The sequence below is a fragment of the Trichoderma citrinoviride genome, assembly GCF_003025115.1.
Source record: "Trichoderma citrinoviride strain TUCIM 6016 unplaced genomic scaffold BBK36scaffold_12, whole genome shotgun sequence".
Taxonomy (NCBI): domain Eukaryota; kingdom Fungi; phylum Ascomycota; class Sordariomycetes; order Hypocreales; family Hypocreaceae; genus Trichoderma; species Trichoderma citrinoviride.
In genome coordinates this window covers 975,841-1,003,464 of record NW_020194720.1, presented here as the reverse complement: position 1 = coordinate 1,003,464, position 27,624 = coordinate 975,841, and the positions used below count along the sequence as shown (strand labels likewise).

At 54.4% G+C, this 27,624-nt stretch overlaps 10 protein-coding genes across 10 annotated transcripts; 3 read left to right on the top strand and 7 right to left on the bottom strand.

The window, feature by feature from the left end:
• Nucleotides 1-295: 295 nt before the first annotated feature.
• On the bottom strand, nt 296-2,019 carry BBK36DRAFT_1136224 (Metallo-dependent phosphatase). Its single transcript, XM_024892912.1, has 4 exons — nt 1,642-2,019; nt 1,136-1,562; nt 564-993; nt 296-495 (listed from the first exon to the last, which is right to left on the bottom strand). The coding sequence occupies exons 1-4, from the start codon at nt 1,790-1,792 to the stop codon at nt 304-306; spliced, it is 1,200 nt and encodes a 399-aa protein (XP_024747194.1). The 5' UTR covers nt 1,793-2,019; the 3' UTR covers nt 296-303.
• A 735-nt stretch (nt 2,020-2,754) lies between these two features.
• Nucleotides 2,755-4,825, top strand: BBK36DRAFT_1125391 (hypothetical protein; the record flags this gene model as incomplete). Its single annotated transcript, XM_024891278.1, has 3 exons — nt 2,755-2,820; nt 2,926-3,137; nt 3,220-4,825. 3 exons carry the CDS (start codon nt 2,755-2,757, stop codon nt 4,823-4,825), a joined length of 1,884 nt encoding a protein of 627 aa, XP_024747193.1.
• Nucleotides 4,826-5,955: 1,130 nt separating this feature from the next.
• On the bottom strand, nt 5,956-6,804 carry BBK36DRAFT_1180675 (hypothetical protein; the record flags this gene model as incomplete). Its single annotated transcript, XM_024896221.1, has 1 exon — nt 5,956-6,804. The coding sequence occupies one exon, from the start codon at nt 6,802-6,804 to the stop codon at nt 5,956-5,958; it is 849 nt and encodes a 282-aa protein (XP_024747192.1).
• An 825-nt stretch (nt 6,805-7,629) lies between these two features.
• Nucleotides 7,630-8,813, bottom strand: BBK36DRAFT_1161814 (hypothetical protein; the record flags this gene model as incomplete). The annotated part of the gene is made up of 2 exons (XM_024894399.1): nt 7,630-8,636; nt 8,744-8,813. The coding sequence occupies 2 exons, from the start codon at nt 8,811-8,813 to the stop codon at nt 7,630-7,632; spliced, it is 1,077 nt and encodes a 358-aa protein (XP_024747191.1).
• Nucleotides 8,814-12,157: 3,344 nt separating this feature from the next.
• BBK36DRAFT_1143575 (hypothetical protein) lies at nt 12,158-12,829 on the bottom strand (the record flags this gene model as incomplete). The annotated part of the gene is made up of 1 exon (XM_024893606.1): nt 12,158-12,829. The coding sequence occupies one exon, from the start codon at nt 12,827-12,829 to the stop codon at nt 12,158-12,160; it is 672 nt and encodes a 223-aa protein (XP_024747190.1).
• A 960-nt stretch (nt 12,830-13,789) lies between these two features.
• On the top strand, nt 13,790-14,819 carry BBK36DRAFT_1180670 (hypothetical protein; the record flags this gene model as incomplete). The annotated part of the gene is made up of 5 exons (XM_024896220.1): nt 13,790-13,997; nt 14,162-14,258; nt 14,429-14,518; nt 14,678-14,743; nt 14,799-14,819. Coding segments are annotated over 5 exons (482 nt in total), but the record flags the coding sequence as incomplete, so codon positions are not given.
• A 1,719-nt stretch (nt 14,820-16,538) lies between these two features.
• BBK36DRAFT_1143573 (hypothetical protein) lies at nt 16,539-20,240 on the bottom strand (the record flags this gene model as incomplete). The annotated part of the gene is made up of 6 exons (XM_024893605.1): nt 16,539-16,897; nt 16,948-17,231; nt 17,269-18,439; nt 18,502-19,005; nt 19,100-20,059; nt 20,192-20,240. The coding sequence occupies 6 exons, from the start codon at nt 20,238-20,240 to the stop codon at nt 16,539-16,541; spliced, it is 3,327 nt and encodes a 1,108-aa protein (XP_024747188.1).
• A 1,290-nt stretch (nt 20,241-21,530) lies between these two features.
• Nucleotides 21,531-21,974, top strand: BBK36DRAFT_7106 (hypothetical protein; the record flags this gene model as incomplete). Its single annotated transcript, XM_024898537.1, has 1 exon — nt 21,531-21,974. One exon carries the CDS (start codon nt 21,531-21,533, stop codon nt 21,972-21,974), a length of 444 nt encoding a protein of 147 aa, XP_024747187.1.
• A 225-nt stretch (nt 21,975-22,199) lies between these two features.
• On the bottom strand, nt 22,200-24,346 carry BBK36DRAFT_1136223 (glycoside hydrolase family 72 protein). Its single transcript, XM_024892911.1, has 6 exons — nt 24,262-24,346; nt 24,177-24,197; nt 24,076-24,118; nt 23,820-24,027; nt 23,526-23,737; nt 22,200-23,465 (listed from the first exon to the last, which is right to left on the bottom strand). Exons 4-6 carry the CDS (start codon nt 23,941-23,943, stop codon nt 22,416-22,418), a joined length of 1,386 nt encoding a protein of 461 aa, XP_024747186.1. The 5' UTR covers nt 23,944-24,027; nt 24,076-24,118; nt 24,177-24,197; nt 24,262-24,346; the 3' UTR covers nt 22,200-22,415.
• A 1,635-nt stretch (nt 24,347-25,981) lies between these two features.
• On the bottom strand, nt 25,982-27,587 carry BBK36DRAFT_1136222 (NAD(P)-binding protein). Its single transcript, XM_024892910.1, has 6 exons — nt 27,542-27,587; nt 26,974-27,452; nt 26,232-26,880; nt 26,189-26,208; nt 26,154-26,167; nt 25,982-26,087 (listed from the first exon to the last, which is right to left on the bottom strand). Exons 2-3 carry the CDS (start codon nt 27,445-27,447, stop codon nt 26,272-26,274), a joined length of 1,083 nt encoding a protein of 360 aa, XP_024747185.1. The 5' UTR covers nt 27,448-27,452; nt 27,542-27,587; the 3' UTR covers nt 25,982-26,087; nt 26,154-26,167; nt 26,189-26,208; nt 26,232-26,271.
• Between the last annotated feature and the right edge of the window lie 37 nt (nt 27,588-27,624).

Genomic DNA, 27,624 nt, shown 5'->3' with positions numbered 1-27,624 from the left:
ACCAGCAACACCAACTCAATCAGCCTCAATCAGCATCGCCAATAGAGAGAAACCAAGACAACGTGTATCAAATATCCTTCTAATAATAATCAGCGCTATTCGTGTCCGCTAGCCAGATCCCCGCCCGTCCTACCCATAATCCTGATGCGTCGTCGATTCTTCAAAGTCCTGGATATCTCAACCCGGATGCTAGTAGTTTACATGCAAAAACCCAACCCGACTCGTCCCAATCTAATTCATCTCTGTCTCCCATCCCCCGTCTCTCCCCTACCCCTTCTCTTCTTCGTCACTCTCACAGTCTCATCACAAAAAGTAGTCGCCCGGCGATCTACGACTTGCGGGGACATGCCTCATGTCATCTGGAACCGCGGAGAATATGCTAAACTTGGGGGCCAGGTCATTGTCGACCGTCATTATTGACGCGACGTTGCCGCATCGGTAGCAGTAGTTGGGCGCCGACCAGACCGTCACGACTGAATTTTCGTCAAAATGATACTGGGAATTGGGATTAGCCACGTCGGCGCAAAGCAGCTAGGCTTCTCATATTCTCGAGGCCAACTCACTTTATATCCTTCATTCACAAGCTGATGCGCTCGCGCAATCAACTTTAGGCCGTTGACATGGTTGAACTCGGTGGCAACCTTGTCGCCAAACAGCCACCCTGCTCCTCTCGGGCTCACGGCCCACGTGTCAATGTCGTCAGGATCTGACCATACGAGATCGCAAAACGCTCCCTCGTGGGGGATTTCCTGCGCGCGGGCAACGACACGGATCTGATCGATAGTCCGGATCTCGGGACTCAGGCCGCCGTGGACGCAGAGGAGCTCCCCATCGACGATGGCAGCGAGAACGAGGAAGTCGAAGACATGGCAGCATGCCTTCCATACGGATGCGTTGCCGTATTTCTGCTGACATTCTTCGTAGAAGCCGTACACCTGTGTGATTTGGCGGGATTCGTGGTTCCCTCGGACAAGAACAATGCGATCGGGGTATCTATACGGCGTCAGTATTGTTCGAAATAAACCAAAGAACAGATGGGACCAGAAGAGAGGTTTTTTTTTAAAAGAGATCGCCCCATCCCATGCAGCGCTGAGGCAAGGGAGCATTCCAAAGGCAACAAGCGGTAACAACATACTTTGCCTTCAAGCACATGAGCAATGTAAACGCCTCCAAGCTAAAGTATCCTCTATCGACGTAGTCTCCAAGAAAGACAAAGCGAGTCTCCGCGCTCTGCGACGACGTCACCGTGCTCGTCGCGGGCACATCGCCGGCTGCCTGCTGCTGCTGCTCGTCCTCGCCGTCCTCGTCGCCGTCCGCGTCGCCCGCGCTATCGGCGCCGCCCCCAGGCGACTTTAGCTTCTTGCGCAGCTTCGGGTTTGTGATCTCGGTGGGCGGCTCGATGTCCTCGGAGGTGATGACGGTGGTCGCCGACTTGGGCGCCTGGACGTTGGTCTCGCCCGGCATGCCGCCGGCGACGCGGAAGAGCTCGAGCAGGTCGTAGAACTGGCCGTGGATGTCGCCGCAGACGGTGACGGGCGTGCAGACGGGCTGGATGTTGGACTCTGCGACAACACTCGTGGCGTTAGCGACTGCGTTTCCACACACACACTCCCTCTCTCTCTCTGCTTGTTCGTGCCATACCCTCCATCAATATCTCCTTGACCTTTTCGCACAGCTCCTTCATGGCCCTCTCGGGCAGGTAGTGGCACTGCTTGGCCTCCTCCAGCCACTCGTCTAGCCCGGCATTGGGGCCCAGGTTGGCAGGCCCTGGTCGAGGTACGTTTGCCGTCATCGTAGCGACTGGGAGAGGCGACGTCGCAAGCTGCTGGGTCGAAGACAGCCCGACAGGATGCCGATATGCGGGTGATGTAGGAGGTGGATGGATGGCTGTGATTAGAGATTAGATGCTTTCATCAGCGGCCCAAGATGGCCATCGAGTTTCTGTGGTGGGGGGTTTTGGCTGCGGCGGTGTTTGGCAGCGGTTTCAGGGCGCCAGGGGCTGCGCTTCAGTGGGACGAGGGCGCCGGATCTTCCTCGGAGGGGCCTGTGCGCCTGCTGGACAGTGACGTGCTGCGCTAATGGGAGCCGCTGGAGGTGCCTTGCCTCGACTGTGCTCCACTGGCCTTTCAGTGGCTGACTGATATGTGGTGACGACTGGATGCTCACTCACGTCCTACATGGAAGTTGATGATACTGCCTGACCGGTTATGCACGCCTCTCTCCCTCTTGTCTCGTAAAGCCCCATGTATTGTACTGCCTGCCTTCTTACCTACTCTCTTACTCGGTGTATGATTCTCAGAGCTGCACCCATCTTTGTCATCATCACCTTCAGCATTCCATCAGACCTCGTCTCATCTTCATCCGCCGCGGCACGTGACCGCTCCATAGACCTAAACGCAAGTCGCTGCTCAACCACGGCGCAGAAAAACGAGGCTCGAGCGACTCCCATTTCACAACCTCAACGTGAGAGCATTGCCGTCTGACCAACCGCCGCCGCCCTGCTTCACCTCTGACACACGCCAATCGTTACTCCCTGCCGTACACCGTGACTAGTGGGCCCGCGTTTTCTCAAATGACGAAAGGCTGCGACTCCATCTCTGATCATCGTTCATCCTCGCCCATCTGACCCTCACCATCTCGAATCTCAGCCTCGCTCTCGACGGCCGCCGGATTGGCTGACCAGGCTCCTTTGATGCTTGCACATGCTGCTACAGACTCCTGACGTCAGGTCTCCCAAGCTCTGCGACATGCGCAATGTCGACTCAAACACCGCAGGTCCTATCTCGCAGGACAAACGCCTCGGCAGCCGAGTCTACCAAGGTGAGATGATGCCCGGCGCTCTGTCGGGGAACCGCTGAACTGATGCGCCCTGCTCAGGGTAAAGCCGCCGCCGACCGTCCAGGTAAGGGCAAGGGCTCAGCTGAGAAGCACGGCGAGGCTCGAAGCACCGCCCACGATGCAGACACGCCAAAGGCGACCAAGACCAGAGCTCCCCAGGAAGGCGAAAAGGTCATCATCCGCCGCCTGCCGCCTGGCCTGACTGAGGCTGAATGTCTGTCTATCCTGGGACCTGAGTGGGCTGTGGGCAATGGAAAGGTCGACTGGTTCTCCTATGCCGCTGGCAAGGTCTCCAACGAGTACGTCTCCGAGCCTCCAAATGCGCATTTTCTTTCTCTTTGTTACCTCAGGACTTGGACGCACTAACACTGGCGATCAAAGGCTCTCGAAGCCATCGCGGCCCGCCAGAGCATACATCCACCTGATGCGCAAGGAATACATTATGCCACTCAGTGACATCGTTCGAAACGCCAACTGGGAGGACGCAAAATCTACCTTCACCAGCCCTTCTCTCATCGGACCCCCTGTCCTAGAGATTGCCCTCTACAAGAAGGTTCCAGGGAACAAGAAGCGGGTAGATGCTCGGCAGGGAACTATCGATCAGGACCCCGAGTTCATGGCATTCCTTGAAGAGCTTGCCAACCCCACTCCGCCCAAAGAAGGTATCGAGAATGATGACGTCGAGGAGGCATCCGAAACCAAGGTCACCACCACGCCTTTGATTGAGTATTTGAAGGAAAAGAAGGCAAATAAAGCCAAGGAGGCTGCTGCTGCCAAGAGCGCAAAGCACGCAAGGCAACAAGAGGCCTCGGCGTCAAAAGGCAAAGCCGCGTCAAAGGAGGACGAGACCTCTAAAAAGAAGGGCAAGGAGGCCAAGAACCCAAAATCGGAGAAGGCTGCCCCTAAAGAGCCTGTCAAGATCCTCACTAAGAAGGCCGCTGCTGCTGAGCAATCTACTGAAGCCTCCAAGCAGGCCGCAAGTCAGACCAACAAAGCCAGCACAAGTGATACTGCTGCCAGCACCGCAGAAGCGACTCCCAAGAGTCGCCGTGCCGGCGTCTCGATTGCCGCCCGCATATTGCAGCGAGACCTTGGCCTTAGCCCTGGCAGTGCCTATCGACGAGCCCGACAAGACGCTGCAAAGGCAGAGGCCGGTTCCAAGCCTGCCGCAGCCGGCAAGGAGAGCAAAGAACAGCCCAGCCCAGCGAACGAAAACACGGCACCCAGTGAGCCGGCTCCGGCTGAATCAAAAAGTTCTCAAGCACCTGCCAAAGACAACGCCTCCAAGGGCCAGCAGTCAGCGCGCAAGGCTCGTGGCGGTAAAAATGCCGACAAGGCCAAGACCTCGGAATCGCCCAGCACGACCACGCCTGTCATTCTCAAAAAGAAGGGTGGCGCCGGCGGCGAGGGAGATGCAGCAAGATCTGCTGCTGAGACGGCCTCCGCCACCCAGCAAAACAACAGCTCCAAGCCGGCCACCGGTGCGGCAAACGGTTCCAAGGGTGCTTCTGCCAAGTCTTCGGGCACTCAGAAGAAATCCGGCGCAGCCTCTTCGTCCGCCAACGCCACCCGCGGCTTTGTGAAGCACGCCAACTCTTCCCAGGGCATTACGGAGCCCGTGTTGAAGCAGGCTCTCGAGGCGTTCGGCGCCGTCACGTTCATCGAGGTGGACAAACGCAAGGGCTTTGCTTATGTCGATTTTGCAGACCACTCTGGCCTTGCCAAGGCCATCTCAGCCAGTCCCATCGCTGTCGCGCAAGGCACGGTCCAGGTCTTGGAGCGCAAGGACAAGAAGCCTGCCGCTTCCACCACATCTGGCAGCGGCAACACTGCTGCCACACCTTCCACGTCTAACACGGCGAAGGACGGTGCTGCTCCCGAGAAGAGCTCGAATGCGAACTCTGGGCGTGGCAGGCGTGGAAGGGGCGGTAAGGGAGCAGCAGCTTCTACTAATGGAACTGCTGTTGCTGCAACGAGCGGCGGCTGAGCAGTTCTACGACTTCTGTCAAACCCTTTGACGCTTTTCATATCATTCCAGTTTAGACATTGATCTTCACAGATCCCGTCGACTCAGGTGCGCCTCCAAAGCTCGGAATTTTTCCAAAGCTCGGAGTCTTTCTTCCCCATGGGGAAAGGAAGAAAGGCTAGCCTTAAAGTGGGATACGAAAAGTGAGAGACTCGTTTCTCACGCTTTACGCTGTAAGAATGTGGAAAATCACGAGAGTCAATCTTCCATCGCTTGCCGGGGCCCAATCTACTGCAAAAGATTGTCTAATGACTCGGAACTAGGGGCAGAAGGAGAGGGCACTCTTGTTCTGCCATTCCGCTGCTGGGGACTCCGACGGTACACGATAAGTCCTTTGTTCCGAGGTCGAATGGGGGGTTTCTCCATCCCCCCTAAAGATACCTGTATATAGGCAAGCATGTAAATCTGCAAGATGAGTGAGCGAGCGAATCGCGGAGAGCTTCATGACTGCCAGGGTCTCGGGCTTCATATTGGTAGCTAGCTTTCTCGAAAGGCCATCTGGTCCCGTAGCCGAATGCCAATTTTGCAGCGAAACAAACATTGTTCGAGCTCCATGTATTCTGTTTTGGTGAACGATCAGAACTAGGTCGTTACACTTGGTCATGCTTTGAACATATAGAAAACAGCTTAGATTCTGTCTCTTCCGAGACCTTGGCGAAACCGCAATTCCACTACGTCAACTGGTCAGTCAGTCTACCGTAGATATAGGCAATGAGCATCACGCATTACGACGGACTTTGGCACGCTCGTCGAGGTAGAAATCTTCATGCTAGAGAGCAAAGCAGCATTTTATAAGCCGAGGTAGTAACCACTTTTCACCCGCAAGGGATCATCCACATACATCTAATTCCAAAGCATACAAAGGCGTTGAGACAGAAAACGAATCAGAATACAAAAACCCACAAACATAATCGTAAAGGCTGGAGACGAAATGAAGAAGAAGCACAAATTTGGTGAGACAAGAAAAATAGAAAATCCAACAAGAAAATAGCAAGGGGAATAAAAAGGCAAAGACGAAAAAAGAAAAGAGGGTAACAAAAGGAAAACATGAGAACCAATCCTCCGTCTATGTCATAAGTGACCAGATACCGTTACATCGTAATCGTAGAAACCCAGCGTACATCTATCCAAGCCAAAACAACATACAACACGACTGCTAACAAGAAACCCACCGCAACGGCTTCTCCTTCAGAGGCAATTCGTCGTACCCTGGCCTTCAGATCACCCAGCCAAAGCCTTTGTCCGGCCTCGCGCCGTGCTGCTCTTAGCCCAGGAAGGCCATCAAGACTGCTGCAATTGTTGGTGACTTGATAGCTCAGCGTCTTGTTGTTCTGGGCCTGTTTCGCAGAGTAGTTGTCTAGATTGGGGCGCTGTTCAAACACGGAAAGCTCGGTGAGCTTTTCGCCATCCCGAAGCCCTCGGCGGAGGATGTCTTCAACAGTCCCAAAGACGACGGGAGCGTTGCTTGAGTCATCCCCGTCACCCTCAGAAGAGTAGAGTTCCTTCTTGACCCGCGGGACACCAAAGCCACAGCTGGTTTGGGTCTGCCAAATGTCGCAAAGGATGACGGCGCGAGCACCGTCAAAAGCCTCTCGTTTGCCCTTTGCAATCTTGCGCACCAAGTCAGGGAATGCGGGCTGATCCCACTCCACAACCGTGGCACGACAAAAGAGTCGTAGGATGCCCGGCGAAGGGCCAAAGCTCATAAACATGAGACAAAGGCGGCCATTCTCGTACGCATGAGAAATTGTCTCGCACCCAGATCCAGTTCGATCAATGTAGGCGCACTGGTTTGGGCCGAAGACGGCAAAGTGCGCATCAAGACCTTTGGGGGAGACGTTGACGTGACGGCCGTGAGTAGAAGCTGATCCAGTGAAGAAGACCGGCTGTCGCTCTGCCCAGCGAGCATGTTCATCAGAAAGAGCAGGGGAAAGCTTCATGATGCCAGGCAGCGGTGATGTGCTGGAAATTTCTGCACGAACTCAACGACTTACAAGTGAACCCGAAAGCAGAAACGAACTAGGGGGGCAACTAGGCAGCAGGAGAGGGGTGCGATGGCCGAAATATAGAGCTGATCGCCGGGAAACAATGTAGAACAAGATGGCGAGCAGGGAAGAAAAGAAGAGTCAGAAAAGGAAAACCAAGAAACGACCGACATCGACGACCTAGCCGAGCCGTCTTGCAGTCGGCAAATTCCCTTTACAGTTGACGGCATCCCGAGCGGGTCGCGATGCGTCACTCCAAAGGATCGCAGGAGTCGATGCTAACATCCAAGCAGCATAGTGCCCAAAATAGCCGGGTGGGTAAAAGACAAAGCGGAGAAAGACATTGGTCCAAGATGCATGATCCAGATCCGAGAACGGCAGAGGGTCGGTTTGAGTACCCGCAGAAAATCCTGGGGCGAGATCGGACAAGTGGAACCGGGGCCGTAAGAAAAGCATACATATCCCGATTGTTGAATTTGACCGAAGCCGATATCAGAAACCGACAATGGTAGAAGGGCAAAACAAAGAAGTGTTGAAGTAGAAGAGACAGCCCCATTGGGCATCATGAGGTGAAGAAGGACGCAAATCGAAACGAAGTCAAGTGAGGCAAACCACTCGACGAAGAGCAACTAGCTCCACAGCGAGCGCCACGATGCAGCCTGCAAGCATGCACGCGGCTGTCTAGGCAACCAATACGCTTTTCTCTTTCTTTTTTTTTTCTCTCTTTTTGTGGTATGTTTGTTTTCTTTGTCGTTGACTGGCATCCAGGGAGACCCAGCCTTACTCAGTCCTGGGCTGAGGGATGGGATAGGGATGGTAATTGCCGTCCTCGTAACTCCCGTCATCGTCGAACACGGCGGCTGTGCTTCCAGCGACGCTGAAGATCCGAGGAGTCATTGGGTTTGCTGCCGTCCGGGGAATGCTGGCATAGACGGGCTTGCTGCCAGGTGTGACAACGGGCACTTGCACGTGTCCCATGTGGCCGTTGTGTCCGTTGAGGCCGTGAGGCCCGCCATGGGGGCCGTGGAGTCCATTGGGTCCAGTGATTCCGTTGGGCCCGTTGGTGTAACTGCGAGTGGAGGATCCCGAGGCTGACGACGACCGGCCGCCGGGGCCCCAGCCCTCGATGAAGCTGTTGCGCCGGTGGGCCATCGGGGGAGGTGGAGGCGCCGGAGCGGGCGGGGCCGGGCGCCTCTCCTCGAAGCGACGAGAGAGGCGTTCCTTTTCCGCCTTGTGCTCCTTCTTCTCCTTCTCCCTTTCTTTGTCCTTTTCCTTTTCCTTTTCCTTGTCACGCTTGTCTTCCTTGGTGCGGTCGCGCGACTTTTCCCTGTCTCGGACACGGCTACGTTCCTCGCGGTCCTCCTTGCGCTCCTTCTTACTTGAGGAGCGGGAGACCTTGGGGCGCTCCGGCAGTGAGCCGGACTGACCGCTACCGGCGTTGGAGGAGAAGGAGGGAGCAGCGCTGTTCAGCGCATTGTAACGGTGGGAGAGCTCGGTGTACTTGGCCTTGAGGTCGTCGAAGCCCCGGGCCAGCTCGCCGTTCTCGTGGCGGAGCCGATCATTTTCCTTTATGAGGAGCTCATATCTTTCTTGGAATGCGGCGGCGCCATCCTTGAAGGTTTGATTCTGGGCCTTGAGGTCGGTGATGATGGCCGTCGCCTCAGTGAGCTTCTTGTCGGCCTGGTTGTATAAAATGAGGTAGCGGTCCCTTTCTGAGTTAGTTTTGTTCAGCTCGGTGTGAGCATTGTTGAGAGAGTCGAGCAGGTGACGGTCAATGTCGGAGGGTACTGCAAGATTGTAAGTACAGGTAAGCGACAGGATCGGTGGAATCCCACTCGTAGGGGACGGAGAGGAAGTTTAATGCGGCAGAAGAAGGAAGACAGGGTAGACGAACCGAAAGGCGATTGCGCCTGCGACACCGAGGCCCTGCGCGAATGGGAGGAGACTCGCTGATGCAGAGACATGGCTGGCGATATGATTTGCGACCGATAGACAGACGCAAGATGAGTCTTATCAGGTAACACCTTTTTTTTTTCTCGCTCTCTCTCTGGTTTCTTTTTTTCCCAATCGCAGGTGGGATGCGACGCTGCCCAACGCTTGTGCGGCAGGGGTGGGAAAAGACGCAGGCGATCAAGCAGCCGAGGCACCCAAAGCCCTTTTTTTTCACTCGTCAACCCAAGCGCGCTATGCACCGGGCGCTGTGGAATATGCAGGTCGAGGGCAGAGATGTGTCTGCAAATGCAAAAATGCTCATGTGCGTCTGCAAGGTCCGCACGCTTTCAGATGGAGTCGCGTGTCGGAGGTGCAAGGGACACGATTCGACGGATGTGTCGCCTGGGAGGATCTGGACAGAACAGGACAGGACCAGGGGCTGAGGAAATTCACTGCAAAGTGGCCGGACGGGAGGGAGGGTGTGGCGCCATACAGGTGGTAATAGCGATAATAGTACTAAGAGGTGTCAGCAGAGAGAGAGAACCATATCACATAAACAAACCAGGCGTGTAATATCAAGGTAGACACTGCAAGAAGGAGGAAGGACAAGAGTGTCAGAGTATCGAGTACATGGACGTGCGGTATCACGCAGTGTAAGCCGTCCCGGCAAGGTACTCCTCCAGCTCAGCAATCCTCACGGGAATCCACGCGCCCCTTCACCTCCAGCCCACGGCCTAAGGTATTCTTGTTCTCATTCTCACACGCCCCGTCGTGTATCTGCTACAACGCCAAACATCCCATGGACTGGCCCTCGGGCGTCTCCCAAAACCCTCCGAGTCCTTGTCACGGCCGTCTTCTGTCCCGCGATTGGCCACGCAGAGGGCTGTGTCTTTTTCTTTGTCAAGGCGTCGACGGCTGCCTTGGTCGATTTTTTTTCTGCTTTACAGCCCCCAAGAATGAATGGTGCTGCCGCTAATGAGATGCAGGAGAAGCCAAAAGATTCGATTGGATTGGGTGAGCTTGCTCATTTCCTCCTTCTTTCTCGGACACGCTGCAGCCTGCCGCGGACCAGGTGAGCTGGCATGAGAGAAGCCGATCGAAGACGGTGAGTCACTCAGGACTTGCAAATGAGGTAAGCTGGCTGGATATCACGAGATGGTGTTGAATGTCTTGACGCTGTCTTGAGCTGAACTGTGGAGGTATATCTACAACCTGAAAACCTCGGTCGATACTTGGGACGACATCCCCAATACATCAACGGTTGCTTGACATTATGCTCTTTTCTATTGTCGCATGTGAGCCCTGGTTCAGTCACAATAATCACTTCAACTCCGAGGTCGTCCTTGATGCTGGTGTCGATGCTGCTGCGACCCGAACGTCACCGCCTTCAAGCACAACTGACCTCCTCTCAAAGGCAGCCTTCCGTCGATTCCATTCCATTCCGCATCGTAGTGGCTGCCACTTCACCGATCTTCCAATTTCAATGGTTGGTGTTCCTGCTTTCCTTCTCTGGCCGCACCGCAGCGCCGTCACGGCTCAAGAGGTCAATGCATGCATGTAGGGCTCAAACTTGACAGCGCATGTCGTATCGTAGCGATCCGATAGACACACGCGGGAAGCCTGCAGAAATCGGAGTGTCACCGCCGCAGAGGTGCATGTACGTACGTGCCTCTGAGACAACCTGCAGATTTGCTCATCCACTGTCCAATTTTTCATTGTGAATTTTTAAACCGACAAACCATCAGAATGCCATAGACAGATCCCATCTTCATGCACCAAATTCCCACTAAACAGCGTCTACCTTGCTTTAGGCATCAACTCGGCGGATCGGGCCGCTCTCACCAGCGCTGACTTGGACGCCGTGGCTTGGGCCCGGTCTGTGGCAGTGTCGGGATGACAAGTGACGGCGACCAAACGGCTGCGTCTTCTCAACCAAAGACGCCTCCGACTGTCTACATGTATTTGTTGTACCGTAGGTACTTAGGTGAGCGCTTCATTCACTCTGCCATTCTCATGTTTCCTCCCCAGGCAAACCGGGGATCCCCATCATCACACAGAAGCGCATCAAAGTGGCAAAAAGCTGCCCAAGCACTCAACCCTCCGTAGAACCACATCCAATCCTTCAACTTTCTTCGTACAACCAGCCACCTCATCACCGTGGCTCGACATGAGAAAACGCCTTAATAAACGCCTAAACGAACTCCGTCCTCCACAGGCTCAAAAGCGGACATCTTCGTCATCACTCTGTTTTCTTCTTCTTCAACGTTTCACGTCATTTCCGAGTTGGACCATGTGTAACATTTTGTGTTGTCCTTATGCCCCTTCAACACACCGAAATTGAAGCATTTCTTTTTCTTTTTTTCCGCTTCCTTGGCTTTTGCTTGTGGTGTTTCGAGAGCACAGCATCCAACGACTCCATCTATGCACCAAGCAAACACAGAAAAGTGCAGGGGAGAACCCAGGCTTGGGAGAGGCAAAGTTACACATACCCGAGCAACAAGCCATGACAACTAAGTATAGTATTCAGTTCACGTACCCCCAAAACAGGGGTGTTCTAACCCCATAGAAGATAAATGCTTCATTGCGGTCGCCACTTGAAATGCAACAACGTCTGAATATAACAGCCAAGTAACAAAAGTCTTTATCCATCCATACTCTTTTTCCTATTCAATATTTCTCGAAGCCAGCGTTTGCTTGTGGCTTTCTTATCAGGCTGTGCTTATACCTTATGAACTCTAATAAGCATCGCGTGATGACATATCGATATCGAACGGCATACTCGAGATTTTTAGTGTACAACTTATGAAAATAGTTCACATGACGCTTCTCCAGGCTTTTCTGAGACTTGATGCCATACGGATGCATCACGAGTCGGACGATACTGGTTGGTCGCATGTACATGGCTCTCATTTTACAAAAGAAAGAAAAAGGAGTGATGTATATTTATGGGGTATATGTTATGTTTCCCAACGTCTCACGTCGTAAAGCAAATAAAAAGCGTTATGCAGAAACCAAAGTATAAAGAAGATCCCGTCAATATTTCATCAAATCCAAGAGACATATGAGACGTGATATCATATCCAAATCCGAATCCTAAACCCATCAAACCGTATAAATACCTGTACAAAAAAAAAAAAAGAGAAGTGAAGCCCGAGGTTCGGCGCTGGTTCGTCTATATGCAAGAAGCAACAGCAAGTCAGTCAACCGTCTATCCTATAGTCGATAACCCCAACATACCCAAAGTGAAAGCCCAAGTAATACAGTCGACAATCTCCGGGGTTACTCTGCAGGTAAAAGTGACCGTGTAAAGACCCAGGAAGACAGACAAGAAGAAGATGAAGGAGAAAGACCATAGCAAAGGAGAGGGTAAAGACGCTCAGATCATATCGTTGCGCCGCAAAATGTCCTCATACGCCTTCATCTTCCTCGTCCTCGTCTCCATCAAGTCGAAGATATCATTGTACCGCTTCAGCAGCTCGTCGTACCGCGACCGCCAGTGCTTATACTGATGCTTCCAAAACTCGACATCGCCAAGAAGCTCCGACACGCGCCGGCTGAAGCTCTGCTCGAGCTGCCTCGACAAGCTCCGGTTCTTCTCCCTCAGGCCCGCATTCTCCTCCCTCAGCTCGAGGTTATCGGCCTCGAGCTTCGTAATCTTGAACCGCAGCCTCTCCTCCTCGCGGAGGTGCTTGGAGGAGCTGTCGCCAATTGTCTTGTCGATGCTCCGGCGGAGCGCCTCGTTCTCGATCGTCAGCACGCCGATCTGCTTCTCGAGCCCGGGGACGACGACGACGGTCAGGCGCTTGGCCTCGGCCTGGGCGGTGGCGGCGGTCGACTTGAGGCGGTTGACTTCGTCGACGACGGACTTGTTGAGCTCCTCCAGCTTGCGCTCCTTGTCGACGAGGGCGTTCCACTCGTCGAGGCTGACTTTGATGTAGTCGATTTCGCGGACGCGGTTGTGGTGGCCGCCGTAGGAGCGCGACCGCTTGATGGAGACGAACTGCTGCCGGCCCTCAGGGGTGGTTTCGACGAACCACCGCTTGGCCATTGTTGCTGAGTTGAGTAGCTGGTGTTGTGTTCCTGATAGAGGGTTGCTGTTGGTGACGATGATATTGTAAAGTTGCCGTTGAGTTAGTTGTAGCTGAGAAAGGATAAGTTGAAGAAGTAACGTAGTTGAAGTAATGTAATGGTCAAACCAAAGCCATCAGAAGACACTGGGGCCCAGGCAGAGTATATATAAACCAGCCCTGAGACTACACAGAAGCACTCGGTCAGTCCAGGTGACCGAAGCAGACACCCCAATCTGTCAACTCATCCAAGTGCTGAATGATGAGCCTCAGCCACAATAATGTCAAGACTGAGTCTTTCTCCGAAGAGTGTGGACCCGTATCATCATCCTCCAGAAATAGGACTCTTGCCTGTTCAAAGAGGGGGGCCATCAAAGAACAAGGGCGGCAACACGCATGAACACACACACACATACAGTCCTACAAACGCGGCCCGTAACCGTTCACTGAATGAAATATGTTCAAAAATCTTTGTACTTTGCAAAAGCTATTGAACGATGACCACCATCAGGAGATGTGGCTGCTTGGTAGTGAGGGTGGCTTTGCGTACGGTCGAAGGAAGCACTTCGACCAGGGCCGTGGTCTTTTTTAGTCTCATGAGGGCCGGCAGGTTCGAGACCAGGTTTAGTTTTGAACATCAACTGTTCAAAGTCCTTGGGGGCCCTGGGGGGGGAAGAAGAGGCACCTCGCACAGAGTCCACGAGGCGGAGTCGCCTGGACGTGGTCACCCGGTGTCGGCCTTTGGGTGAGAAACGTAAAGGGGAGGAACATGAAAGCCCTGCACAACTCGGCCATAGCTGAGATGATTAGTGATGGAGAGTACAGAGGCAGAAGGCAAAGGCATATCGATTTGAATCCAGTTTCGGTTGTCGCTGTCTGTCGAGCTCCGTCTTAAGAAAAAAAAAAGCATCGTCAATCGTATCGCCAATCTTCCATGAACCCATGCACGTCAACGATGGGCCGCAGCAACGGGCGGAATAAGCGCGAGCGACCACTGCAGGCACGCTGCATCTTCTCGGAAACTGAAGCGACTATCGATAACCTGGGAACCAGCGACACCCAGCAATTGGTTGTCGACGCCCCCTCGGTTCCTGGAAAATCGCCCAAACCAGAAACCAGGGCTGAAGCACCGCACGATGATGCCATTCCGTAAGGCTCCCGGTCTGCTGTGGTGTGTGGGGGGAGAGGACAAGGAGGGGCTCACAAGGGGAGGCCCTGAGGTGCTACTGATGGAGTCAGTTGACATGCGCACTTGGGTTTCTTAGTGGCAGGGGTTCTAGTGGGAGATTGCACTGTGCTGATGCCCTCTTCAGGCCGGGTCCACAGGCGAGCTGCCGCTCTCACAGGGGCGCGATGGTCCTTTGCCACGCTGAGGCCGGGGTGTGGCTGGAGGAGCGCGCACTGTGCCCCGTGGGTGTCTGACCTGCATCTGCATACACGCGCGTCTCTCTCGACGACTGACCACTGCGCGTGCGACATGCGTCCTGGGGTACATACAATCAATGATTCAGATACCTGCTGTTTCACTCAGAACAAAGCTGACAGCCGTGTACTCGCACAAGTATAGAACACCTCTCCAGCCAAAACTTGAGCCGCATTTTCATTCCCTCTTCTCCTCGCCGGGAGGCATCCCAGCTGAAGTCTCCAGCCCCAGTATGGCGCGCCATAAGGTAGGTAGTCCTCCGACTTACAAGTTTACAGCTCCCTGCTGCGCCACACCTCCCATGCTCTCCCTCTCTCACCTTCAAATGACCTGCAGAAAATCTCGACCCGTCTCGATTTATGCAGGCTCCCGCTTTGAGGCGGTGCTGGTGCTCGAACCGGGCCAGACTTGCTGCCAGATCAAGCAGCTTGGGTCCATCGTTGCTGGACGGGATTCCTCGCAGATGGCGCAGGTAACACTGGTTGCTGCTGAATTCTTACTTTCAGATGTTCACTCACTTATCACAGCTTGTCCGCCTCGACAGGTAACTTTGGGATCAACGACTGTCAGTAACACGACAACCTCAAGTTGAACTCAAAGCACATGTGCGTATCAAGGTCAACTCGTATCCCCTCTACAGTCCTCCGACGAACCGGATCCTCTTCATCCTTCCCCGAGCCATATCCTCACTAATCCCTTAACAGCAGCTCACTCAACCAACACTCAAACACCTCCCACCAACACGCCTCAATACAAGAGGCAACCAGCCATCCATCCATCCACACCAAGCCAAAGTTGACCCTTCCTCCCTCCCCATCTCTAGTCCTTTAAGGCTGCCACAACCTTAAGCGACCCTCCCACTATCGCCACACTTCACAAGTATCAAGTAGGTTCCCAGAATCAGCCCGCCCCTTCCAGGCAGCATTGCGTCTGTGTACTCTCTGATCCATTCCACACCCTCGAAAATCGGTGTCGTCACAGCTCTTTCTAGGGCGCCGACTTCGTTTACTCATTCACCGCATCCTCCTCCCCAAAGACGGCGGCAATGAACCAATCAAGCTCTTCCCTAGTGGCTGCCTGTCTGGGAAACCCTCCCTCGTCTGCCTTTTTCCCAGAAAAAAAAAATAATAACATATCATCACAAGCTCACCACTTCAACATAGAATCCAAGATCCATGTCTGATTCCTGGCCTACGTGTTCGTCACTCGATGACTCAGGGCTTGTTCACACTGAAGCCTCAAATGAACTCACCTTCAACAGTTGCAACACGTGCCGACTTCGCCCTTTTCTATTACAGCCCTAGGACGGCATGGCCGAAGACTCAAAGAACTATTCATAGAAATGGATGCTCCTAGACGCCTCCGTCAGGCCTATCGCCGGCTGGGCTCCCTCAACTTTTACAGAACACTGAAGTCAGCAGCACACAAAGATGCAGTAGCTGTCAAGTCCTCATCATGTCGCTCTATCGGAGGGAGGTTTCCCGTAAATGTATCATGCATAGGACTAATCGTTTTGACTCGGCATAGCTGCCATAGTTCACATATGCCGCAAGGCGCATTTATACCATAGGTAAGTAATACAACCGTCGGAACCGGTGAATGTTGGCTTCATCTGTAACTTCACACATCTTCATGCAAAAGAGGCAGCCAACACCAGGACCAAACATACAAAAAAAACATCCACATTCACATTTCCAAGGGCACGAAAAACTTGGATAATAACTCCTTACTTTCTTTTTTATTATTCTTTCATACCCATAGTGACCTCCATCCCGAATCCTTTCTGTAATCCGTTTCTCGCCGTGTTTCCACCAGTGGTATCATAATCCGCTTCCCCCAATCTCTTCCACCACAGAGTAAAGATGAAAATGAACATGAAATTTGCAGTCCCATTGTAGTCTTGCTGCTCGGCCCCAGTCAACGCTTATACAATCCCGTAGGAAATAGAGAAAAAAACGACAATAGGAAAGGTATATGTATATATATATATGTACACCACCTGTCTCGCTCAGAGGAATATTGGACATGTCAAGAAAGGGCACACTCTGCGCCGCTGCCCAATACTCGGTGCCTCAATTCCTTGCTGCTCACGAACGAAAAGAGACAGGTCTATGCGTTAGAGAGCCAAAAATATAAAGAAGAAGCGTATGATAAACGCCTTTTGGAACCCTCTTCAAAAGCGCCATGGCCAAATAGAATAAACTCCATCAATAGCTCATACGCAAGCATATGATTTGAAACTCCCATATCCTCCCTTCAACGCGTAATCAAGAAGCCAGCGCTTGTGCAACGGCAGCTTGCAAGCCTTCCAACAAGGCTGCCTCTGCCGCCGCCTCGTCATCTTGTACCGCCGTCTGGGACATTGTCGCCTCCGGCGCGGAAACGAGCTTATGCAGCTCGGTTTGCACGGGCATGGACGGCTGCTGCTGCTGCGGCTGAGGCGAGTACGTCGGGGCAGGCGAGGGCTGGAGGGGTGTCGGGATGTGTTGGGAGAGGTGCGACGGCGTTGGGGTGGAGGGAATCGTTGGAGTAGGCGAAGGATGAGGTGCCGTCCCGTTTTGGAGCTGCGTGGCGACGATTGGCGTCCCGGGCTGGCTTGGGGTTGCTTGCTGGTGCTGCGCGGGAGCTGGTGATTGCGACGGTTGAATATGGGGAGATGGCTGTGGTTGGTGATACTGCTGTTGTAACGGCTGTTGCGGGGATTGGACTGGTTGAGGGTGTGCTTGTACTTGAGGCTGCACTTGTGGTTGAGGCACCTGAGGTTGAGGCTGTACTTGTTGAGACGCCTGAGGTTGAGACTGTACTTGGGGTTGGGGCGGTACTTGGGGTTGGGGTTGCGCTTGAAGGTGAGGCTGAGACTGAGGTTGGTGTTGAGGCTGGTGTTGGAGTTGCGGTTGAGGTTGGTGCTGAGGTTGGTGCTGCTGTGGAGGTTGAGGTTGGTGCTGAGGCTGAGGTTGAGCCTGCGCAGGATTCGGTGTGTGAGTCTGGGCCTGTGACATGGCCGGCGTATGTGTCTGGACCTGGCTCTGCGCCTGGGCATATTGTTGGTGCTGCTGCTGCTGTGCGTGTTGCTGTTGCTGCTGCACCTGCGTCTGCGTCTGCGGTTGAGCCTGAGGTTGAGCCTGAGGTTGAGCCTGAGGTTGAGCCTGTGATATGAGCGCCTGGGGCGCGAGCTGAGTCTGTGGCCGTTGAGGTGCCAACGGAACATGTTGCGTAGCCTGCTGCTGCACCGTTGCGACATGGCCCTCGGGCCTGATCTGCGCCGTGTTGGGCAGGATGATGCCGCCTCGCGAGATGGTGGGTGCCAGGTTGGCTTGCGGCGTGCTTGTCATTGTTGCCGTCGGCGTGTGGTGATGCAGATGCGACGCGTGCTGCTGCTGTCCGGAGGATGCCGACTGAGCTGCGCTGGCAGCCTGAGCCGGCGTTACGACGCTCTGCCCGACGGCTGCCGCCACTGTGACCGGCGGCCTGGCCTGATGATGAAGCTGCTGTCTCTGATGCTGCTGCTGGTGCTGATGCTGATGCTGCTGCTGATGCTGCTGCTGATGCTGATGCTGCTGTTGAGGCGGGTGCTGTAGTCCCCCAGCCAAGGCCATGATGCCCTGCAGCTTGGCTTGTTCCTCTTCAGAGTTCATCCGCGCTCTTTCTTCGGCCTCCTTCCGGGCAGCCTGGGTCGGGGCTCGGGTCTTGAGCTCTCCCGTGACGGCCTGCAGATAGTACGGCATCTCCGAGTTGGTCTTGAGGAAGAAGAGCTTCAGATTCCGTGCCTTGTCCTTGAGCTGAACCTGCGTCCTGTCCTTGAGGATATCGGAAATGGTTCCGTTCTGGCCGAAGAGAGTCAGAATCTGACTCCAATGAGGGCCTTTGACCATGTCGAGACCAGCCATGAGGGCCTTTTCCTCCTCCTGGGTCCAAGGCCGTCGAGTAGAGTGAAGACCTTCTCTCCGCGTATGCGCCGATGACTTGGAGAGCGCTGCTTGTCGAGCTTTATCGTATAGAATGGCACTAGGAAACGTCTGATTAGGTGGGAGGTTGTCGGAGGACCCTGCGGGCTGGGGAGGTTGCTGTTCAGGAGCGGGCTGGCTGGCGTATGAGGTGTAGTAGGGGTGGTGGGATTGGTGTTGATGAAGATGGCTCAGATACGGTGACTGCGCAGCCATGGTCTCGGCTACATCGTGTGTGAGTAAACTCGACCCTGTTGGGTGATTATGATGAGCTGGAGACGCTTACCTGTACTCTGAGGAACTGTGGGCTGGTAGGCAACGGCGGAGAGGCCATTGAGCGTCGTTTTGACATAGTTGGATGTGCTCTCCGCGACCAGCGCCTCGAGTTCCTTGTAGTCTGAGATGAGATCCAGCTTGGTACCGTTCGTCTGAGGTGCCGTCGCGGCCGTTGCCGCATCTGCCTTTGGCTCGCCATTTGTCGTCTCCGCTGGTGCCTCGGTGGTGAGTTCGACCGCGGATGCCTCCTCTGCTGGTGTCTCTTCCGTCAAGCCAGCCAAAGCGTTCTGCACCAAACCCGAGGTCGTCTTCTCGAAGAATGAGGAAAGGTCGTCGAGATCCAGTTCGCCATCGCCCGTTCCGCTTGGTATTGACTCCTGGTTGGCCACGTCGCTCAGCAGCGCCGAGACGCCCAGCTTCTCTCCGACCTCTGTCATTGACGCCAACAGTGTTCGTACATGCGCCGAAAAGCTTTTCAAAACGTCGCCGGGTGGAAACTTTTCTTTCAGAGCGGCTAAGAGAAAAATGTCAGTTGCTCCTCTCAAGTAAGATGGGTAAAGCAGAGGACAATGATAACATTGACGGGTGGGCCAAAGGGGGCTACGAACCTGGCTGCTTAACCTTGATTTCCTCCTCCAGCAAATCTTTCCGAGCATTGGCCAAGGTCAACAGCTCTTGTTGAGGAGCTGATGTCGGCTCGTTCCCCGCGGTCGAATCATTCAGCCCGTCCAGCATGGTCGTCTGCACCACATGCACCTTCTCTTCTATTGATAACCCTTCGCCGTCCTTTATCAGCGACTCGATCGCCTTGTAGGTCTTCATTTCGACGTAAAGCTGGGACAGCGCCGGTGATAGGTCGGAAACCTGACAGCGAAAGACGGAGGTAAAGTTCCTCTCGGCGGCAGTGAAAGAATCCAGCCCGCCCTCGACCAACCACATCCCAAACTTTGCAATGTTGGCCAGTTCCAGCAGCGTCCGGGCTTCGGCCTCTTGTATCTCCAGCTCGTCAGCAGACAGCACCTGGCCGTCCGAGAAGAGCTGCCACGTCGCATCGAAAGATCGCTTCAGCCGTCCGTACGAGCGCCCGTATCCCGAGTCCGCATCCCCGGCCAGCTTCGACATGTCATCAATGGGCTGCTGGAGCAGTATCAGCAGCAACGAGAGCGCCAGGTTCCCCAGCGCATGCGTGTTGGCGATGCGCACGTACTTTTCCGGCTCCGACAAGAAGGACACGGGTGCCGGGCGGGCGTCTGCTCCGTGCGCGTCGTCGACGTCGAGGGGATCGCTGTGGTGCGCCTCGCCGGCATCGACGTTGAAGCCCCGGACCAGGTCGCCGACGTTGGACAGCGCATTCTGCACCAGCAGCGCGAGCCCGTCCTCGAGCGACGACTCTTCCTCTGTGGTGTGGTTCTCCGTCTTGGGCCTCTTGGCCTCTTGCTCGCGCTGCTCATCGTGGGTGTCCTGGGCTACCTGGTCGAACGGGCGCTTCGACGCGAGCTCGGCGAGGATGCTGAAGTCGAGGCCCTCGAGAACCGCCGTGTGGTCATGTTCGTGCTCCTGCTTGATCTCTATGCGAACGAGAGAGGAAGAAACAGCCGGTCAGCTACGTCTCCTCTCATTGCCGGGTCCCAAGTTGTTGCATCTGCAGTCCCGTCCAACAGAAACAAAACAAAAAGCCAAAAAGTGCAAGCATCTCTCACCTCGGGGAGAACCAGCAGGTGCTGTCTGAACCTGCGCCGGCTCAGCCATTGTTGCCAATTGCCTCGGAGGAAGGCCTCGTCAGGGGAGCATCTGCAGCGGTTCCCCGTCGCCAGAAGCAGAAGCGAATTCGGTCCAGCCAGGCGATGAAGAGTCGGTTCGATGCGATTGAGTCGGGATCGTAATCGATAACGCTCGTCAAAATCTCGGCAGAGGTCGGTTTCGCAATCGCCCAACCCAAAAGGCAAGGGCCAAAAGTTGATGCAAGATGATGATGGCCAGATATTTTGCTGAGTCAGTCGAGCGCCGATGCCCTTATTTCTTGCCCCGAAAAGCAGCTGCTCGCAGATACACAACGGGCACAAACCCAGAAATTGGGGGGCTGAGAAATTTAATTGGGGGGTTGAGAAATTCGAGGGCAATCCCGGTTGCGGGAGGTTGTAAAAAAAGACAGCGGAGTAACAAATGGCAAATGGCAAGGCGAGGCGAGGCTGGCGTGCATCGATAAAGAAAAAAAAAAAAAAAATCCTTATCCTTGCTTGTTAGCCACTAGGCGGCCTGTCCCTTCTCTCTACTATCAACGGCAGCGTTTTCTTTCCTTTTTATTTTTTTTCCACACCAGAGGCGGAATAGCGAGACAGTCATTGGACCGAATTTTGTCACTATGATAAGGCTTTGGTGGGGATTGTTCCGTCTCTCTTTCATCCACCTGCTTCATCGACCGATGGCTTTTAGCTCAGATTCGATGTGAGGGAGACCAAAGCAAGACATGTTCCTGGCGGCTTACATAAGGCGCTACGATGTCACTCTTTATCGATTGTGCTCCAGTATGAGATGCATGCCTCGGTTCACGAAAGAGATGTTGCATGATGTGAAAAATTAGTATAAGAGAACGGTCGTCAGCTGTGAAAGAAGAGTTGTTTGCTCTTGAGTTTGATTATCTGAAAGCCTCGGGCAAAAGCCACCACCATGGAAGCCAACTACTGTTTACAGCTCCATCCTGTACTTTCAGTGTCTTCTTAACCGACTTCATCTCTCTTGCCAGACCAATCCATATCCCCAAAGCACAGTTGCCATTGCCGTTATCTAGATAGCCCCCCTAAACATAACAATACAACATAGTCCCTTTATAATAAATCGATATCAAATAAACCAACTTCATCCTCATCCACGTCCATCATCCTATAAACCCTCCATTCCCCTTTCATACATGCTCTCTACAAGCCTTCCTACTAGTCTCAACCCATCTTGAACTGAACAACCTCAAGCGTCCTCTCCTCCTCCCCTACATACAAATCATACCTACATACTCGTAATACAACCAGAAACCCAAAAAAAAAAATGATTGACAACCGCCAATGCCAAACCCACACTCGCACCCCCTGGGGCTCCTCCCCCCACCGCTACGACCCCCGCCTCCGCTACCTCGTCATGGGCCTCCTCTGCGCCTCCGTCCTCGCCGTCTTCCTCATCAGCCTCGTCTTTGTCGGCAACTCCGCCGTCAAAGCTTACTCCTCTTCCTCCTCTTCCTCCTCGTCCTCCGATGACGACGACGGGAATCACGACTTACCTTCATCGACCAAGCTGCTGCCTTCGTCGACAACGGGAATCAATACTACCGAGCTAAATCATACTACATATACCTCAGATAGCGTCACTGTTACTGTCAGCCTACAGACGCTGCTTCAAACTACAATAACGGTACCAATCGGTGATGCCTACACAGCGCTCCAAACGACAGTTACGGTACCATTCGATGGTTCCTCTACAGCAGACATTGGATAGAGCAAAGAATAAGGCATACACACAAGAGGGGAAATAGGCTCTTCAGAGCGTCACGTCAGAAGGGCGATTGTTGGGTGAAAAGAAGGCAGCTAGGATAGCGCGTGGCACAATAACAGGCACACAATGACAAGGGTTGTCGACATTCAAAGACATTACACAATTGGCAAACAAGGCTCCCAGCATCTCATGTACAACATTTCCTCATCCATTGAGTATAAACACAGTCATGCCTCGTTACGCGGCAAACGTCATGAGAAAGAAAAATCATCCCCTCTCCAAACGTCCAGCCATCATACAAAGCGCATTAGGGGGGAAGCCAGGCTAAAAAGCCAAAGTCCCGTGGTAACATTAAAACAGAAGAGCAAAAAAGCGTGATAAGAAGTAGACGGGTATCTGATACTGATTTGACAATACAAATCCAACAAGTAACATGAGTCCGTCTTACAAGAGGACTGCAGCACCAAGAACAACGCCCACCAAACCGGCACCGAATGTAGTGATCCGCTTGTCCAAGGGGCTGCCGTTGCTCGTCTGCGCGCTGTCGGCGCTAGAGGTGGTGGAAGAGGACGAGTCGGGCGTAGACGTCGTGGCAGCCCCCGTGTTCTCCGCCGAGTCGTTGGAGGAGGTGCTGTCCGCGGTGCTCTCGGCCGTGTTGGTGCCGGTCTCGGTAGCCAGGCTCAGAGTCTCGGTCTTGACGGCAAGGATCTGGCCCAGGGTGGGCAGCGGGGCGTCGCCGTCCACTTGCCACCAGCCGCCAGCAGTCGACGTAGGGCAAGCACGGGTCGACACGTCGTCGGCGTTGTAATCGTCTCGCTTGACGCCGGTAGGGGTGTTGGTCGCCCACTTGGACTGGAGAGCGGTGAAGTCGGGCAGCTTGGGCGTGGGAGTGCCCTTGCGCAGGAAGCCACCCTCGACGTTGGGTCCAGCCGCTTGGCCGGCCGGGGCGTATGTTATGATCCCGTAGCCGTTCTCCTCCTGAATCCACTCGTAGATGATGGCGCCGCTCCAGTCATTGACCATCTCAGGGCCAAAGATGGCGTCCTGGTCGTCGAACAGGCGAGGGCCGGGGACGATGCATCCCGTCTCGGAGAGGAAGATGGGCACCGGGAAGTTCTTGGCGTACTCCTCGAGCTGGTCGTAGGTGGACTCCTTGTACGTGCTGGGGTCGCACCACGAGTACGAGTTGAGGGAGAAGAAGTCGACCGTCTCGGACGAGTTGCCGCCGCACGTCAGGTAGTCCTGGAGCATGGGGCGAAGCTGCAGGATGTCGGCGGCGGAGTAGCCAACGGGGATGTCGCGGTAGCCCTGGGCGTCGCGGTACGCCTTCATGTCGCGGGCAGCAGCCTTGAGGTAGGGCGCCGTGGGAGAATCATCTTTAGTAGCGATGTTCTCGTTTCCGACGAAGACGCCCAAGAGGTTGTCGTACTTTTGGAACGCGTCCAAGACCTCGGCATACCTGTCGAACTTTGTCTTATTCCAGTAGTTATTTTGCTATAAGAATGTGTAAGACGAGGAGCCCAAAGAGAAGCAGGGGGGGGGGAGTCGACGCACGGGAATAATGTAAGTGTCAAAGGTATCCAGATCAGCAAGGACGTAAATGCCCGCGTCGTCAAACGCACTCATGCAGCCGTCATGGTCGGCGGAGGGGTCGACGTGATAGACGCGGATGGTGTTTGTCCCGAGCTCGGCCATGAGCTTAGCATCGCGTTTGCACTGGTCAGCGTCCACGAGGGGATCCTGCGGAACAAGCTGGTACGCAATACCTGGAGAAGAAGCGTCAATACCAAACATTTCATGCCTCAGCCATTTTTCCGTTTCCTTCTCCACGCCTCCACAGCGACGTACCCTTGATAAAGAACTGCGAGCCGTCCTTGTTGAAGAACTTGTTTCCCACGACGGAGACGGGATCCAGCGCCACGGCGAAAGATTTGGCGCTCGCCAGCGCAACGGCAACCGAAGACCAACGCATCGTGTATCACAGCCAAGATGCGAATAAACTGCCGGTTCCAAAGTGGAGGCGGTACGGTATATCGAACTGTTCACTGTTCCAAAATCTGGGCGAACAAAACGACGGCTGAAGGAACAAAGCTCGCAATGGGAATCGAGCAGATCCAAACCAGATAAGAAAAGGGCCCGTCAATGGTGAAAACCAAAAATGAAACAGGGCCAAAGAAAGGGGAGACGAGCAGCACAACGGCAAATTTTTCTTGTCGAACAAAAAAAAAAACCCCCCGGTGAATCGTTGGGTCACAAATTCCCCTCAAAGAGGTTTGGAAAAGGGGAAACCAAAAGTGAGCGCAACGTGACCCAAGAGAGCCAAAAGAGCGAGCGAGGGTTGGCAGCGACAAGAAAGAAGCGAGTGCGGTGGACGGACGGGGTCTCGACAGCTGGCAAGCCGGCGGGTTTATCTAAAGAGCGAGTGATACAATGGTACGATGACCGTGAATAACCCCAGCAACCGCGCAAACGCAAAGAAAGAGCAGAGAGAGTGCGAGAGGAGAGAGAAAACGCAGATCCCGCAAAAAAGAGAAGCGCGACGATGATGAGATTGTTATGGCATCGTCCATGCAGCCGGCCGGTCCTGTCCTAGCCTCCGTCCTCACCCCCATCTTTGGACATGGGAAAATCAAGGTTGTCTCTGCTGGCAATTCGAACTTCCCCCATCTTTCCCGTTAGCTGCCAGGATGCGGCTAGCACTAGCCGGGGAGAGTGGCCGAGAATGGAGGCAATTGGCTGGACGAGCTCGAATCCAACTTCTTGGCTGGGCTACGCAAGTACAAGTACGAGGTGCGACGGTCGACGCCGGTGCTGTGCTTGTCCAGGCACAAGGAACGGGGATGATCACGAGGCTGGGCGACGGCGAATTGGTTCGTTTCGATGCTCGTGTTGCGGTCGAATTGGGTTGAGTGCCACCTCGCTGTAGCTCGAGTATCATGACAATTGCTCTGAAAACAGCAGTGTGTGGGAACTGCCTCTCTCTCTTTCTATTCATCGAGACATCACAATAGAGGCCAATGCTCCCTCGCTCAGGCCCATCACAGCAAAAAAACCACATCCCGCCTGCACCATGACGTGCTGCATTGTCTCGTCTCATGCATCCACGATTCACTCTCGGATTCCCACAGCCAATGGTTTCCCCCCCTACTAGAGCGTGCCAAGCCCAAATCCAATGAGAAAGTCAGACGGCGCCTCGTATAGAAGACAGTCCGTTCCCCTTCCGTCTGGGCATTTTACTATCGCAATCCGGCACCATGACGGCGAGATAGATAAGATAGCCTAGGCATTTACAATGCTTCCTGGCTCACCAACCATCTATACCCGCAACAAAGAGGAAAACAGGACGCAAAATATAAGGACAATATTAAGAAATGGCCCGTGTCTCCCTCTCTTGTCCTTCCTTCGCCCCTCATCCAATCGCTATGATTTCCCCCAGATACAAACCGCCCCAATCGCTGCAGATGTCTTACCCTTTCATGCTCGCCTTTCTCAACCCCTGCCCGCAACGCTAACGAAGCCGAGGTGCCTCATTTCAGGAACACGGAGTTTCCCATCTTGTTTGGCGCTTACACTTGCCATCTTTTGCCCTCTGGCACTGACGTCCATCCATACCGGGGTGCTGTATCTCAACTGCCAGGATACGAAGTAATGGAGCTTGGGCCAGGTAAGGTAATAGGTAACTGCATGATATGACATGACATCGATCTGCTGGTTTATAGTAGTATGTATCTCACGTGGCTCGTATGCAAGGGGCGGATATGAGGCCCTCAAATGGGAAACAGTCCCCCCCATGTGGCTCGGGTCTTCCCGAGGGGGCTGTCTTGTCTGTCCCTGTCGCTGGTTTTGCATCTTCTACCTACCTTAGCTACTCTAGGTATGACATGGCTCTTTTGCGTCGTCGGGGGCAATTTGTTGAATACGAAGAAGAAATGTCATGGCAGCAGCAGCTGATGTATGTGGGATATTATGCAAATGCCTCTGGCTACCAAGTTGTTGTGGGTTCGTTTATACATCCGTTCAAGGCTCTTATTCTACGTCATCACCCGTAAGCTTCACTTTAAGCTACAACATTACACGTAAACGCCATACACATCGCAATATCATCCCATCCACAACCGGGAAGAGTATGTATAATGAGTTTTATCTACCCTATGTAGTAGTCTAGCAGGTGATAGGATGCAGTCTATCATATGCCAGTTGTATCGAATCATAACACAATGCTTCTTTCTTTTTTTGTCTTCCAAATCCTCCCCCCTCGACCAAGCAAAACATAGAGACGCCAGCGTCCCCAAAAGGTTTTCTACCTCATCTTCTTCCCCTCGTCGTCCCCAGACCCCCTCCTCCCAATAAACGTCCTCATCCCCCGATCCACGCCGGAAATCTTCCTCGCAACCAGCTGCACCCCGACCGGCAGCACGTTGTACCAGTCCACCCACCGCGCGTAAAGCGGCATCGCGGCCGTGGCGCCCTTGCCGCCGTCAATCGCCGCCACAATCTCCTTGGTCACGTCCACGGGCTCCACGACGGGCGCGAAGAAGCTGTTGGGCGTCTGCACCCCGTAGAAGAGCGGCGTGCTCAGCTGGCCCGGCGTCACCAGCACCGTGCGGATGTCCGGGTGCGACTCGCGCAGCTCCGCCGTCAGCGACTTGTGCAGCGCCGTCAGCCCGGCCTTGGCCGCCGCGTAGTCGCTCAGCCGCGCCGCGCCCAGGTGGCCGATGACCGAGGACACGTTGACAATGGTGCCGCCGCGGCCGCCGCGGATGATGGCCGGCAGGAACGTCTTGAGGCAGTAAAAGGGCCCGAGCAGGTTGGTCGCGATGCTGGTCTCGATCTCGTCGATGGACAGGTCCAGGAGCGACTTGCCCACGACGATGGCGGCGTTGTTGATGAGTACGGTAGGTGTGCCGAGCTGTTTTCAGCCGAGTCAGTCCTTGAAACTCCCCCCCAATCGCCATCATTTCGATTGACCACATCTCCCAAAGTTCAGGGGAAACAAACTCACATCTCGCTCAATCTCCACCGCAACCTTGGCCACCTGCGCCTTGTCGCTCACATCGCACTTGTAAAACGTCAGGCCCCTCGCCTCGCCGTTCTCCATCTCGTTGACGTCCAGCACGGCCACGCTCGCGCCCCTCATGCCGTACACCTCGGCCACCAGCATCCCCAGCCCGCTCGCGCCGCCCGTCACCACAATCACCTCCTCGCCCAGGTCCACCTCGCGCGGCGCGCCGTGCGCGATGCGCTGGTTGGCGGCGCTCGCGATCCACAGCAGCGAGATGAAGACGGCCCAGGCGATGGCCGCCACCATGGGCGGCGCCTCCCAGCGCGTCGTCTGCGCGCGCAGGCACAGCGGGATCAGCCAGCAGATGAAGGGGTGGAAGATGGTGACGTTGAAGACCTTGAGGATGAGGTCGATGGAGAGCGGCGCGAACCACGAGTCGCGCTGGGGAGGGCGCGAGTAGGTTGCTGAGGGCATGGTGATGGTGATTATTGCGCGAGATTGCTGAAGTTTGAGGATTTGAAAGAGACGTCAGGTAAGGTAGAAGAAGACAAAGGGTGGTTCAGGTTCAGGTTCAGCTAAAGTGGCTGCGGTGGGAGGCTATCACATGAAAGAAAACGTAAAAAGACAGCTGCCCCAGTTCAGCAACCAGAG